Source organism: Pimephales promelas, chromosome 19 (assembly GCF_988280905.1).
Source record: "Pimephales promelas chromosome 19, fPimPro1.hap1.1, whole genome shotgun sequence".
Classification (NCBI taxonomy): domain Eukaryota; kingdom Metazoa; phylum Chordata; class Actinopteri; order Cypriniformes; family Leuciscidae; genus Pimephales; species Pimephales promelas.
The window spans coordinates 15,471,552-15,487,770 of record NC_142787.1 but is presented as its reverse complement, the minus strand read 5'-3'; the positions used below and the strand labels follow the sequence as shown (position 1 = coordinate 15,487,770).

Below are 16,219 nucleotides of genomic sequence, written 5' to 3'. Positions count from 1 at the left end.
CGTCATGAGGGTGAGAAATTAATGACAGAATTTTTATTATTAAAAATTTTAAGTGATTCTATTACACTACACTCACAAGTAGCAATGCATTTCAACATTCATCTCAGTTCAGTTTCGTGTCCCATAGACTTCCCAGACGTTCCTTAATATAAATACCCAGAGCAGATAAGTTTGTTTACTGATCCCAGCTGGAAAATCTTGACTTAACTTAGCAGGCAGTAGAAAATAGGACAGCGTCCATACTGTATGATATATGCAGTGCTGTATGAGACTATGAGCTATATGCCTCTCTCTCTTTCAGAGGTACCTGGAGAACAGCAGTGTGTCAGCCTGCTATAATGAGTTAATCCAGTTAGAACATGGAGAGGTTCGAGCTCAGTTCAAACTGAGGTAAGTCTCAAGTATGTGCTTCAATTTCAGAGCTAAAGAAGCTGGTTTAAAATATATATATAATATTTGTTTGTGTTTCTGATGTTGCAGGGCTTGTAACTCTGTGTTCACCGCGTTAGAACAGTGTCAGGAAGCCGTGGAGATCAGCAGTGAAGATCATGTCATTCAAGTGAGTTTTGGTATCCAAACAGATCGTCCCACGGGGCTTTGGTCACATTTAAGCAGGCACTTTTTGTTCAAATCTACATCCTTACAAGGACTAGCCTGGTTCAACCAGACTCTAGTTCATTTCATTTCCACATAGAGTCTGGAACCGCTCCATTGAGAAACGTTTCCTTCCTTGTAGGCGGGTTCACTATTAAAGTTCAAATCTATTGGATCTGCCATAGCCAATCGCTAACGGGGTGTCGTGAGTGACGTATGTCACGCGCCGAAGAGGATTATGTTACGAGCGCCGCAGGTTTTGTTAATCTAGGAACAATTATTAATTCGAAATTTATATTTTGACACGAAGGACAGTGATATATACATCCAATGGTGGAAGCTGTGTCTAATCATTACAAATACGCCCCTGTGGTCGTTTTCTGATCTGCCGCAAATGCTGTAACGTTAGCTGCTACAGTGAATGATCAGTCTCTATCTGCAGATGTGTAATAAACAACAATTTTTCATATTATGTCTTATTGTTTCTTAATTACCTTAATTTTGGTCTTCAAAGTATGTGTTTGTACATTTTTATATGGCATTTAGTTTTTTTAGTAAAACAAATCAACCATTGCCATCTAAAACTGAAAATCAAATATCTTCAAAGTATGGTTTTTCACATTTTTATTTATGACAATTATTTTTTTTAAATCACAACCAATTTGTATGATTTACAACATGTAAAACTGACACACCAACCTCCTGCATGAGTGCACAAAGGGGCTCAAAATGTTCTATTCATCACAAGAATCAGTAAATATACAGTTGGTAATATGAGCGACAGACATGACTCATGAGCGGATCTTCAACAATAGTTTAAGCCTAGTTCACACTACGTGATTTTAAGCCGATTTAAGCCCGATTTGCAAATCGTTGAGTCGCCGACAAGTCAGGGTGTTATCGCGTGCAAATCGCGGGCGATTAGCGGACGATTAACGCTCGTCAATCCGTTAGTGTGAAAGAGCCAACAACGCATCAAAGACAGCTCGCAGACAGCTCGCAGACAGGTCGCAGACAGGTCACCGAGCTCAGAAAAATATCTAGCCTGCTAGATATCTCGAGCAGTCGCGCGACTCAATCTCAGTGATGTCATGAGTACAGCCAATCATAGCAACGCATGGGTTGAGGACACCAGGTAAATCTTACTTTTTCTTTTTTGCATTTTTTTTCTCAGAGCAGATCGTCGAGCAAACAGTGTGCAGCACTAGTTTCTGTCTGACGTCCATATTCGCGTGTTATGTTCTTCTCTGTAGTTTCGCGTCATTTCTGGTTCGTTTTATTGCGTGGTTTTTCGTTACAAAACATGGTTTCTAGACCAGATAGAATCGTGTTGTTGTCAACTCGTTATTTGTTTGATTATTTTCAGGATTTAGACCGTACTATAGTACTGAAACAGCTCTCATTGAGTCACAAATGATATGCTCTTATCATCCGATCGTGGTTGTATCTCTATGTAGTGCGTTGTTAACTCGTGTAGTGAGTTACCTCCTGTTGTGGATCAATCACGTTGTGTTGTGTGGTGTGAACAGCTAAACAACTTGAACACTCATGATTTCACTGAGAGCAAGTCATGTAATGTGAACTGCACAGTTCAGCCCAACATTTTAAAATCATGTAGTGTGAACTAGGCTTAAGGATATGGAGCGATCCCAGACGCAGTACTGAAGTAAAATGAAATTGAGCGGAAGTGCGTAGGAGGGCGCAGCCAGGCTATACAAGGACCACCCTATGGATCAAATCCAGTAGAGTTAGAGAACAGTGAATGGCCTAAAGCTAAATTATTACAAATTAAATATTTAAAGTGAACCCACGTCATTTTTGACAGCAAGATTTTCATATTTATTTTGATGGTTTGTAAATCCAAAGTCACATGATCATAAAAAGTTATAAAATGTTTTATTAATTATAATTTATAATATTTAATTATAAATTTAATGTTATATTTTGTAATTTATTTGAAAATTAATTTATTAATTAATTTATTTGTATTTAAAAAAAATAATGATAGTAAAAAAACTTTGAAATACACACACATATATATATATATATATATATATATATATATATATATACGTGTGTATATGTATATACAGTGTATATATATATATATATATATATATATATATATACATATATATATTTATACAATTATTTAGTATTTATTTATTAAATTATTACAAATTAAATATTTAAAGTGAACCCACGTCATTTTTGACAGCAAGATTTTCATATTTATTTTGATGTTTTGTAAATCCAAAACGATTTAGTGTAAGGTTGTAACAATCATAAAATGTTGCTTCTGATTAATTGTCATAACATTTATTAACATAATTAATAATAATTTGTATTTGTTGTTTATGTCACTTACAGTGCCAGATTAATACACTTTTACCTTAAGAAGACGACTTTTATTCAACGTTGAAACATAATTCAAATATATTATTTGCTTTTGTAGACAAACAAATATTAACAGTGTAAAATAAATTAATATTAATATTCTAAATATTAAAGCATTTTTAGTATAGATTAAAAAAATTATTTAGTAAAAGTAATGTAATGTTTTCCCCTTTCTCTAATGCATACTTGTTGACATGCAGGTGTTTTTATTCTTCTGTGTATTTTTAGTATGTAAATCCAGCGTTTGAAAAGATGATGGGCTATCACAGAGCCGAAGTGATTGGTAAAGAGTTGACTGAACTACCTAAGAGTGACAAGAACAGCGCCGACCTGCTGGACACCATCAACACCTGCATCAAGAAAGGAAAGGTCAGCCGGCCATTAGGAACATTGATTTATGAGGGTCAAACTATTAGGGTCAAACTATTGATTTATGAGGGTCAAACTATTTATGAGGGTCTTACTATAAACTATTACTATCATATTTGACTTAAGCAATGTGCAACTTTTATAACCCTTACAATACATATCATTTATTCAATTATTAGATATGATTTTTTTTTTTTACTTATGTTTGTGTTTGCGTGCTTAGGAATGGCAGGGGATCTATTTTTCACGGAGGAAGTCTGGGGACAGTATTCAGCAATATGTCAGAATCACTCCTGTGATTGGCCAGGGAGGGTAAGTCACATGATCATAAAAAGTGATAAAATGTTTTATTAATTATAATTTATGATATTTAATTATAAATTAAATGTTATATTTTGTAATTTAATTAAAAATGAATATTCTGTAATAAATTAATATTTATATTAATATATTTGTATATATACAAATATTTGTATTTAAAAAAATAATGATAGTAAAACAAATTATTTAGTATTTATTTATTAAATTATTACAAATTAAATATTTAATATTATAAATTATATTTTATTTTTATGTTCTAAATAAATGGACAAATCAGTACAATAAATAGGTCAATTGTTTCCTTATCTTTTAGAAAAATTCGCCATTTTGTGTCCATCAAGAGGCCTTACAGTGACAACCACAGACAGGTACATTTCTTATCTACTTTCCCATGTGATATTTACATTAAGATTCCTTTTAATCAGTGAGTGTCTAATAAATATTAACCAAGCTATTAATTGAGCTCCCAAATTGGCAGCAAAACGTTTTAAGTGTGCAAGGCTCATGGGAACAGGAGTGGGCAGAAATGTTAGTTATGTTAAACCATCCATCCTGACAGACCAGTGTCAGAGAGCCAGACGGGCGTCAGGGTTATTAATAACCCTCCACAGGCTCAAGTCTAAACCCTGCTGTTAGTTCTAGCATTAGGTGGAGCTGCTGATCAGAAAGGCCCGCGAGAAACAGACACACTGACGCGTGTGTGAAATAGCTGTAGCTTTACTCACTGGTGTTACTATTACTCGCGTCTGTGTCTGTTACAAGCCTTACGAAAATCTACCATGGTAACTATTTTCTGTCAAAATGCAGTGGATAATAGTAGACTAGACTAGAATCAAATATTTATTGCCATCCAACTGGGTCAGTGGAAGCTTTTCTTAAGTAGCTTTCATAAGGCATTTAGCAAGTGTTTTTGTCTTGTTATTCAACAAAAATATCTTAAATTCCTTAACACAAGCTGCATTTATTTAAAAAGTAAAAATAATATGGCTTGTTTTTAGAGAATATAATTTGAATTTATTTTTTCTTACCTTACTAGCAAATACTTTTGTTTCTTATCGTAAGCATACGTAACAGGATTTAAAACGAGGAAAAACAATATCTACACCACAATTCAAAAGTTTGGGGTCAGTACATTGTTACAGTACAACCGTACATAACTGTTTTCAACATTAATAATAAGAAGAAATGTTTTTTTTTAGCAGCAAATCAGCATATTAGAATGATTTCTGAAGGATTATGTGACATTGAAGACTGGAGTAATGATGCCGAAAAGTTCAACTTTACATCACAGGAATATATTACATTTTTAAATGTATTTTTAATCAAATAAATGTGTCTTCGGTGAGGATAAGAGACTTCTTTCAAAAATATATACTTAAAAAAATTATATTTTAACTGGAAAACATTACAGTTTTCCAGTTAAATATTAAGAAATTAAATGCACGTTACAAAGTTCCCCTGGATCAATCGAGATGAAAGTAATGCAGTAATTATCAGAGCAGAGAGCATGTAGTAAATCTTCTCTTGTGGTGCTGTGAGGGAGTTTGTCATGAAACTTTCTGTGACCTCATCCTTCAGGACGATGTAACTAGGCTCTTTAATCCTCTTACCTACATGGCATCTATTTTTGAGTGTGTGTTTGTGCACATATATGAGTGTGAACGTAAATGTAATATAGCCATATTGTATTTCTGTCAGTAGCATGTAACTTTTACTAAAGTGCAACCATCACACTGCATACAGTAGATTCATTTTTGGCAGTGCTCTCTAATCTCTAACCTAAGACTGAAAATCCTGTTTCTTTCATTCAAAACTTGATCATGTTAAAAGGATTAAATGGATTGCAGCGGGTAGGATTTCCACCTAGGTGAACTCAACGATCAGGCACAAACCAGACATTGTGATAAACCCTCTGTTCAATGTTTATCTCTATCCTAACTAGCCACAACAACACACCGGCAACAAAACATTTTGTTAGATGCCTGGTTTTCAGAAACAATGTGTGATTAAACATGAATTGCTGTAATTTTTATTGTGAAAGTATTTTTTTAGTATTTATATTAATATTTACACTACCATTCAAAAGTTTGGTTTATAATGCTTTTGAAAGAAGTCTCTTATGCTCACCAAGGCTAAAATACAGTAAAACAGTTATATTGTCATATAGTATTACAATTTAAAATGACTGTTTTGTATTTTAATGTAAGTTGAAATAATTTATTATTGCAAAGACAGCTGATTTTTAGCATCATTACTCCAGTCTTCAGTCACACGATCCTTCAGAAATAATTTATAATGCTGATTTTATGTAAAAAAAAAAAAAAAAAAAACATTTCTTATTATTATCAATGTTGGAAAGAGTAGTGCTGCTATATATTTTTTGTGGAAACTGGGACAATCTTTTTTTTTTTGAGGATTCTATGATGAATACAATACATTTTTAATAGTATAAATGTCTTTACTGTCACTTTTAGTCAATTTATGGCATCTTTGCTAAATAAAAGTATTAATAAAAAAAATCTGCCTGACTTAAAACATTTTAATGGTATTTATATTTAATTAAACTTAATAATTTTTACATTTAATTTAATGTTGTATTGAATCATATTTAATGTATGTTAATAGTTCACTTTTTAAATCACAGTGTTTGTTCAATAATATTTCTATTATTGCGATATTATTGAAATAAGTATCAAAACTGGTATTGGTATTGGCTACTAAAATGTTGGTAGTGTGACAACCCTATGGCATATTGTAGCTTATTCTGGCCAAGAGCCACCCTCTAATTGTCACCTAATATTATCTGCACATTTGTCATTGTTGTGTTGTTGCCAGACAGAGTTCAAACTGAAACAAGTAGATATCTGTGTGTGTGAGAGAGAGAGCTGATCAGAGATATGTTTTTGCAGGTTCATAAGTTGAGCAAAGAAGACAAAAGCTGTGGTGAAAACTCACAATCAGGTACAATACCAGAACATCTCTCTTTATCTATTTGTTTACTGTTTGTGTTTGAAGCCCTCATGCACGATTGCTTAATAAGCACACTGGAACCCATAACAGATATTTATAGATTTGGTTTGTGTGACATGCTGTGAAGCAAACAAAAGCATGATTGAAAATGCACAGATCAATTCTGCATTGAGAAGTAGAGAGAAAAGATAGAGAGATAGGTCATGGTGCAGAATAGACAGATGGCTGCAGTGCACCATGCAGTGCATATTGACTGTCAGACTGGTAAAATAAGCTATAATAATTCTGCATGCATGTGCATATGTTACATGACACAATAAAAGTAACAGCGGTCACCATTTCACATCATTTGTGCTGTTTTCTAGTGCAAGAATCACGGTTATTATTGTTTATACTTCAATAAAAAAAAATGGTGTAAAATACAAATGGGTTCATTTAAATAATTGAATTCAAATAAAAATTAACTATATATATATATATATATATATATATATATATATATATATATATACTTTTTTTACATTTAATCTAAAGTTTGATTTAATTTATTTTATTCATGAAAGCCTTATAAGGCTATAATGCATTAATAATATAGAATAATTTAGTAATGGGTTTTGCAACCACTAACTGTTTAATATTTAATTTGGTGTTTAACTAGTCCCACACCATTATTATTGGTTGAATATGAATTATACCTCAAATGTAGCAAGTTTTTGAGGAAAGATGTGTTATCAATTTTTGTTTTGCAGATTTCAACATACCAAAATATCAGAGTAAGCAATTACCTAGCAACCACCCAGAGCACCATAGCAACCACTTGGCAACACCCTGCAGCCTTCTAGAAGACCTTATCAACTGTATAGCAATGCAATAAAAAACACTCAACACCCTAGAGACGAAATAATAGACCTTAGCAACCGCTTGACATTGCCCTGGCAGCAACCCACTACATGCTTATTATCAGCAGCTTTTTCATTAAACAAATTTGAGCATCTAGTGTTTTTTATTACTCTGAGAAAGGAATGTGTGTCAGTTGCTTCATGAAATCACTGCTGTGCTTGTGATGATGTTAAATCATAGTAATGATGATGATGAAGGTAAAAATAGTGATGTAAGAGATGATTACTGTGGTTACTTCTTTTATGTACGTGTGCGCTCATTCCTCTTTTGTATTTATCCAGACTGCAATTCCTTGCGTCACAAGGACCGGAGGAAAGAGTCTGTGGACGTCAGATCTATCAGCTCTCACAGCAGCGATGGTAAGAGAAAGAGAGGATGTGCTTCATCAGAATACACCATAAATAAGGGAAAGCGAATCCCTTTAACAGTTTAGAAGTAATTATGAAAAAAGTCAGTGTGTTTTATGAGTCAGGATGTGTGTGTGTGTGTGTGTGTGTGTGTGTGTGTGTGTGTGTGTGTGTGTGTGTGTGTGTGTGTGTGTGTGTGTGTGAGCTCTAGCTAAGTGGGGCTTTTTGTGACGTAGCTTGATGACATCAGCACACCCACAGTCTCAGTCCACTCTGACGCAAATGGAGCTATTTAAAGAGCTTTTTTCTTCTCTCTCTCTCTCTATTTATCTCTTTCAGCTCCCAGTCTACAGAATCGCAGATATTCCTCTATGGCCCGAATCCACTCCATGACTATTGAGGCTCCAATCACTAAGGTACACCAGCTTTATTATACAAACCTGAATACAAAAAGCCCATAAACCTTTATACCCCCCTACATCACTAAAGATAACTAAAACCACTTCTACACTCAGACCTTTATAGACATTATAACCACCTGCATCAATACAGAATCATCTGACAAGAAGTAGTACATGATAAGCTATAGTAAACAATAAGCTGTGAAATTTTACTTTAGATGACAGTAAGAGGAATTTACTGTATCTATCCATCTATCCATCTATCTATCTATTTATATATATATATCTATCTATCTGTATATCTATATATCTATCTATCTATTGTTTCATAGTTTGTTTGTTTTTTTAACTTTTCATACTTTACAACAAGGCTTTGTCAAGCTAATACTCAGTCTTTGCAAACCTTGATTTTTCTAGCTAAAAATAGCAGTAATATGGGTTTATTATCAAATTTACAGTAAATGCTAACTTTGAATCATATCCTTGAATTCTAATTCAGTTCATCTGGCACAAAACCCTGAGACAGGTGCTGAACACCTCTGTCTGTGTCTGCTGTGGTATATTTACGATTACTTGAACATGATTTAGGATTTGTTTGTGACAATGGAAGCAATGGAAGTGTCAAAAGGGGAAATTCTTTACAGAGATATTTATGGATGTAAACCTTTGATTTGTGGTTTGTAGTTGTCTCTCACCCTCTGTCTTCAGTCTGCCTGTATTCTGTTGCCTTCATAGGTGATAAATATCATTAACGCAGCACAGGAGAGCAGTCCCGTGACAGTAGCGGAAGCTCTGGATCGTGTTCTGGAGATTTTGCGGACCACTGAACTCTACTCACCCCAACTGGCCTCAAAAGAAGACGACCCCCACACCAATGACCTGGTGGGAGGGCTCATGAGTGTAAGTGGAGGTTTATGGGTCATCTAGCATGCCTAATACTGACTCAAATACAAGCATTCAACTTTTATTCTTAAAGCTATTATATTTTATTACTAGTCCTATTTATTATTTATTTTATTTTATTACTATCATTTTATATCTTTATTTACAATCTTTTTTTCCATCATATGACTCTTGTTTGGAACTAAATGGCACAACTGTCTACAGGTCATATCAAACCACATGATACACAGAAATAGCCTTAAATCCTCTTTAAACAATTACAGTACAAAAACATCATAAACTGTCCAGATCAATATTAGGCAGCTGAGAAATTCCACAGACTGATTTCCTTTACGCAAATAAAAACTAGAGCAGATTTTTTTAGCAGAGAATCATCATTACGGGAGAAAGTTCTTAGACTGTGTGACTGTATGTCAATGGCAGTCAGTAGATGTGAATGCACTTATTTTTGAGGTTCACAGTTAGCCAGCAGTCTGTGACGATTGTTTACACATTAGTCTCGCTGTCTGACATCCCCATGTCTCCCCCTTTGAAAGTATTCCACTTTTAAAATGTTTTAGAGAAGAAAAGAGTTGTTAGACTTCACATGGACAGAGGTTTGCAGGGACACGCTGCACAGAAGTCACTGATTTGAGAGTTGGTGATTTCAGGCAGCATGATACAAGTTGAACAGTATGTCAATGCAGAGTGAACAGTACAGTGATGCAGTGATTTACTAGCTGGATACAAATACCAAGGAGTTTTACCAGTTTACTTTATGGCTAAAGACACGAGTTAGAAGATTGTTAGTTGGCAGTGTTCCCACAGTCCTTGAAAGCTTGGTGATATCAGGCCAGGACAAAGTTCATTGAAATTTCTAATTATACTCAGTTATAAAACATTTCATTAGCATTTGAGTTTAAAATATTTCTTTCAAGAAATTATAACATTGAATATACTGTATGTACTTTTAAAAAATTAAATTTTTGTGTACATAATTGTTAGGGCCAGATTTACTAGACAGGGCAAAAAGGGTGAGCGCAATCCCATTAAAACGAGAGTGGAAAGATCTGCGCGGGATCTACTGAAGACGCGCAAATAAAGGACACAGATGCCGCTGGATCATTTCAATATTGACCAACGCAATCTACCAAGAGCAGCGCAAATTAGGTGCTTATTTTGGGTTTTAAATAATGGGACAAAAAAATTGATGAGCGTAAATCTTAAAGCGTAAATTGCCTTAGTAAATCACCTTGCACGATTCATTTAAATACTCGCCTCCATAAATTTTGCGTCTGAAAGAGAAACTCCTACAAATGCATATGCAATAAGGTCAGCTGCTGCAAAAAAATAACTGCTCACATCTTTTAAGTGCTAATTTTTCACTGTTTTTATAATAGCTGACACAGCCAAACGATATTGTAATATATCAGGAAAAAAATGCTCGCTCTTTTTATTGATTTCACAAAAATCACAAACATTTATACCATTTTTACAAACACAACAAACAAAACTTCCTGGGGTGCGTTTCCCGAAAGCATCGATTCGTTAGCCAACTATGGTCGCAATTTTCTGTCGTCATCAGCATAGTTCAACAAGTCGGCGTTTTCCGAAACCATCGTTCCAACAAACATTCGCAAACAGCATCGCAGAGTTGTGTGGTTTGAACGACAGCTCTCGACCTGTGGTTAGAGGCATCGTTTCTATATTGCATGACATTTGGAGGTAATAAATCCTTATCTAGAGCAAAATAAGCAAGCTGAAATTCAGTACAACCGGTGCCTTTTATTCAGAATACATACAAATGTAATTTCCGTCTTTAAGTTTTTCAAAAGATTTGAAGTAACATGTTTGAAGAGTGCGCATGTGCGAAGGTGCATACTATGTAAGAACGAGCCAAATGTTGCGTCTGGTAATAAAGCAAAACAACTGAGAACAATTAGAAATAGTCCTCAGATGACATGTCTGTAATTTATATAAAACAAATCTAGCGTTAATTGGATCTAAAACTGTTTCATTAAAAGTAGTTATTACTCCACGTGCGAAACCAATGTGGTTGAACGATACTTTGCGACAGTGGGCTTCGAGAAACAGTCGTGACTAGCTAGTTAATTTCTCCAACGATGCATCGTACTATGGTAGTGAAGCAGTGAACTACGTCGTTGTACGGGAAACGTATGCAACCTAGGGAACGGAGGACGTAGTCGACGTCGACTGAAAGGCAACTGTCATTTAGCATATTCATAATTGCCCATGAAATGATTTCAGTTCACAGGAAAATAATTTTTGAAAATTTTTACACAGCTATCGATATAAAAACTAACTATAAAAACTGATTCAACTTTATTTTAAGGTGATGTAGTAAGGTGACTAAGTAATATTAATTAACTACCTTACTATGGAGTTACGATTAGGGCTTGGTTTAGGGTGCACTTGTGATTATGCATAATTTACTGTCATCACTATAATAAGTAAGCTGTTCGTTGTAGTTCTTAAAAAGTGGATTCTGTTAAATAAAATATCTCCCTTTAAAATGGACTTTGAGCTTTGTATCCTTGCAGATCTTTTTTATGGCCAAACAGCAACAAAAGTTGTAAAAAGTGAAAAATCATAATAGGACCTCTTTAATAAAGGAGAGGGTGTAGGAAGAGTAGAATAGGGAAAATGAGAGGGAGCAGAGACTGGTAAAGTGGTGTAGTGGAAAGTATAAGAGGATAAATTGAAAGAAGACATGAACAGAAAGGAAGAGAATAACAGGATGAAACAGGAGTGAAGAGACACAGAAGGTATAGAGACTTTTAAATGAAATGGGAGTCACCCTAATTGTGCATGTAATAAATCATGGCCTCTTCTTGAGAGAAGCTAGAAAACAGATCTAAAGTGTTTTTATGGCATTTGCTCATAGGTAAAAGGAAGTTTTAAATACCTTTGCTGTGGTATACTGCTAATGAACATTGCCGTACACACCAATGAGAGTGCCGTTTAACTGAATTTGTAAGTGCTGCGCACTTTCCTCTCAATAACAAAATAAACATACAAAAAAAATAACAGCAGCAGTAAAGAAAGCATCTGATCATAGCGATGTAGATGTGTTTGAACCAGCTCTGCAACTCAGCACTATCCAATCAAGTCACGTCATGTTTATTTATATCACTTTACAATATTGCTTTACAGTTTTTTAAAAATGCTTAGACACTAAAAGTGGTACTTGAGGCTCACTCAGTGAAACCATTCACTCATATATCTAATCCTCAGACCAAGTCTGCAAAACTGCAAGCACATTATTATGCTTCACACACTCAGTTTGCATTTGTAAAACAAAACACAGTTCTCTACATTAGACACATCATTCAAAACTAACAGCTCACGTTTCATTGAAATGACACATTTATTTCCCATTACCTACATCAAACGCTCGTGTAAAAACACTTTTACATAAATGGAATACTTAGAAATCAAAACTCATTTTATTTTCAGAAATAAAGAAATTATTTTCCCCTTTTATTTTGTAAATAATACATATATACTGAATATGCAACAAGTCAAGTCACTGTTATTTCTATAGCGCTTTACACAATACAGTTTCAAAGCACCTTCATAATAGAAACAAGTTCAAATTCTGCTGTAAAGCAGCTCCAATACACCATTATTCATTAGTATGTTTATAGTGTCATTATTCAGATCGAGACAGTTCAGTGTTGATTCAGTTCAGTTCAGTTTATCAATGGTGCATACAGACTGTATACAGTTTATTTATGCTCATACATGTATGTGTGACAAACTCCTGTCCACTCCACTGCACAATGAACAAGCAAAAGACACAATATAGTAGTGTTTTACATTTTATTTTAGTTGGGTGTGTATGTGGCTAATCATTTAATGGTTTGTTTGTAGTTACTATGCCAAAAAAAACATGTTTTAGAAGAGTTAAAATAGTTTGATTTTGCAAAACATCTTGTGTGTGTATTTTGTGTTTTGGTGTTTAGAGTTCTGAGAAATGGAGCTATAGTTTCAGAAATTGTGTGTAAGTGATTTAAAAAAAAAAAACTGTAAAGTCACAAATATCAGGCCTACTGTAATTTTAGTTCAAATTGTAGCGGCGGAACACAAGTGGATCGTTCGCTTGGGACGAAAAAATTATAAAACAAAACTCCTCATTGAAGGAATTAACGGAAAATATGTTTTTTCATTAGTGTATTTATGTCTATAGCTGAATATTTTGATTAAAGAGGCTTTTTGAAAAACATTTAAATATCTTACTGACCCTAAGCTTTGAAACGGTAGTGTAGCTCTGAATCCTAAAATTGCTAAATAACTACAAGCCAGATTTAGGTCGCTTCCTTTTATAATTGCCTCTTTTTTTTCTGTTACATGAAGGTCAAACGGATGCGATGCACAAATCCCAAGAGTTTAAATGACATTTTTGGTGGGTGACCTTTTAAGAGAGAGGTCAGAGGTCAATTACACAGTGAAATATCCAGGTTGAGAAAGTGCAGCTGGAAGCCTGTGATCATTACAGACGGGATGTGTGTGTGTCATATTTATGCATGTACAGTTCTATTATCCTACGCCTGCAACATCTCAGATAGAGTTTGTTTTAAGTGCTGGATGAGTCTATTTGAATCTGGATCTGTTTTCTGCGTGTTTAATATCCTCCAGGCCTGATAAATGGCTTTTCTCATGAGAGTGTGCAAGCGCCAGTGAGTTATGGGTTGCGTGGTAATGCTGTGCTTAAGTGTGTTGTTATGATTATGTTGGCTGGAAACGATATTTTGGCTTCCTCAAGTCTTTTTCTCTTTTATTTCAGTCGGATATATTAATGTGTATTTTTCTTCAATTCAGGATGGACTCAGAAGGCTCTCTGGGAACGAGTACGTCTTCTCCAAAAGTGCATTACAAAGTAAGTTCTAGCCCTGAAAATTATTATTATAGTAGGTTGGATGAAAAGTTGCATGTTGTAAACTAGCTTTGAATAATCTGTTATTAAAGGCCGAATTAATCCTATTTACCTTCTTGGATTGTAAGGCCAAACCCAACGACAGTTTTCGATAAGTTTCTGCGTGTTCGGTCTTTTCAGTGTGGTAAAGTAATTAAATCCAATTAAACTTTTATCAGACTCCATTTTGTCACAACCTCGAATTTAGGTTGGAATGTAATTCTTTATTGAAATGACACTTGTTCATCCAGATGCGTGGTTTTGAGCTCAGTGACCCATTTTTGTTTTGATGTTTGTTTTTTGATCACTGTCTTGTTGGAAGATCCAAACATGGCCCGTTTTAAGATTTCTAGCTAAGGTTGTCTGGTTTAGATTTTTTTAGATCAGATCTGTTGGTATTTGAAAGAATCCATGATGCCATGTATCAGAACAAGATGTGCAGGACCTCTGGCAGAAAATTCGACAGAAAATATATTTTACACATGGGGTACTTTTTTTTATCCCTGTGTGCACCAAACCCATCTTGAGTGTTTTCTGCTCTTCTTTTTTTTTTAATCTGTCCAAATTTTTTTGATTAAGTATTAAAATAATATTAAATTATTATTTTTTTATATATATACTTTTGTTTTTTTGTGTTTTGGGCGAAAAATGAAGCTTCTCCAATCTTCTCAAAACTCTGGATTCTGATAGAGGGCCATGAGACTTAAACCTGAGTGCAAAAATGGAGGCTCTAGACCCTTCCAGAGCTGAGATATCGAAACTCAAAAATTCGACCCAAAAAAAAACGACAGTGGTACCCCTTTTGTTTTTTTGTGTTTTGGGCGAAAAATTAAGTTTCTCCAATCTTCTCAAAACTCTGGATTCTGATAGAGGGCCATGAGACTTAAACCTGAGTGCAAAAATGGAGGCTCTATACCCTTCCAGAGCTGAGATATCGAAACTCAAAAATTCGACCCAAAAAAAACCCGACAGTGGTACCCCTTTTGTTTTTTTGTGTTTTGGGCGAAAAATTAAGTTTCTCCAATCTTCTCAAAACTCTGGATTCTGATAGAGGGCCATGAGACTTAAACCTGAGTGCAAAAATGGAGGCTCTAGACCGCTGAGATATCAAAACTCAAAAATTCGACCCAAAAAAAAAACGACAGTGGTACCCCTTTTGTTTTTTTGTGTTTTGGGCGAAAAATGAAGTTTCTCCAATCTTCTCAAAACTCTGGATTCTGATAGAGGGCCGTGCGACTTAAACCTGAGTGCAAAAATGGAGGCTCTAGACCCTTCCAGAGCTGAGATATCGAAACTCAAAAATTCAACCCAAAAAAAAAAAACGACAGTGGTACCCCTTTTGTTTTTTTGTGTTTTGGGCGAAAAATGAAGTTTCTCCAATCTTCTCAAAACTCTGGATTCTGATAGAGGGCCATGAGACTTAAACCTGAGTGCAAAAATGGAGGCTCTAGACCCTTCCAGAGCTGAGATATCGAAACTCAAAAATTCGACCCAAAGAAAAAACGACAGTGGTACCCCTTTTGTATTTTTGTGTTTTGGGCGAAAAATTAAGTTTCTCCAATCTTCTCAAAACTCTGGATTCTGATAGAGGGCCATGAGACTTAAACCTGAGTGCAAAAATGGAGGCTCTAGACCCTTCCAGAGCTGAGATATCGAAACTCAAAAATTCGACCCAAAAAAAAACGACAGTGGTACCCCTTTTGTTTTTTTGTGTTTCGGCGAAAAATGAAGTTTCTCCAATCTTCTCAAAACTCTGGAATCTGATAGAGGGCCGTGCGAATTAAACCTGAGTGCAAAAATGGAGGCTCTAGACCCTTCCAGAGCTGAGATATCGAAACTCAAAAATTCGACCAAAAAAAAAAACGACAGTGGTACCCCTTTTGTTTTTTTGTGTTTTGGGCGAAAAATAAAGTTTCTCCAATCTTCTCAAAACTCTGGATTCTGATAGAGGGCCATGAGACTTAAACCTGAGTGCAAAAATGGAGGCTCTAGACCCTTCCAGAGCTGAGATATCGAAACTCAAAAATTCGACCCAAAATAAAACGACAGTGGTACCCCTTTTGTTTTTTTGTGTTTTGGGCGAAAAATGAAGTTTCTCCAAT

At 34.8% G+C, this 16,219-nt stretch overlaps 1 protein-coding gene across 3 annotated transcripts in view; it reads left to right on the top strand.

The window, feature by feature from the left end:
• pde8b (phosphodiesterase 8B) overlaps positions 1-16,219 on the top strand; it is a 112,758-nt gene that overhangs the window by 71,513 nt on the left and 25,026 nt on the right. For all 3 annotated transcript variants that reach the window (XM_089123897.1, XM_089123896.1, XM_089123898.1), the window contains exons 6-15: positions 302-390; positions 481-559; positions 3,220-3,360; positions 3,584-3,672; positions 3,995-4,049; positions 6,591-6,642; positions 7,833-7,910; positions 8,238-8,314; positions 9,035-9,199; positions 14,024-14,081. In XM_089123897.1, the coding sequence (XP_088980023.1) occupies positions 302-390; positions 481-559; positions 3,220-3,360; positions 3,584-3,672; positions 3,995-4,049; positions 6,591-6,642; positions 7,833-7,910; positions 8,238-8,314; positions 9,035-9,199; positions 14,024-14,081 (883 nt within the window). The remainder of the gene's footprint in view (positions 1-301; positions 391-480; positions 560-3,219; positions 3,361-3,583; positions 3,673-3,994; positions 4,050-6,590; positions 6,643-7,832; positions 7,911-8,237; positions 8,315-9,034; positions 9,200-14,023; positions 14,082-16,219) is intronic.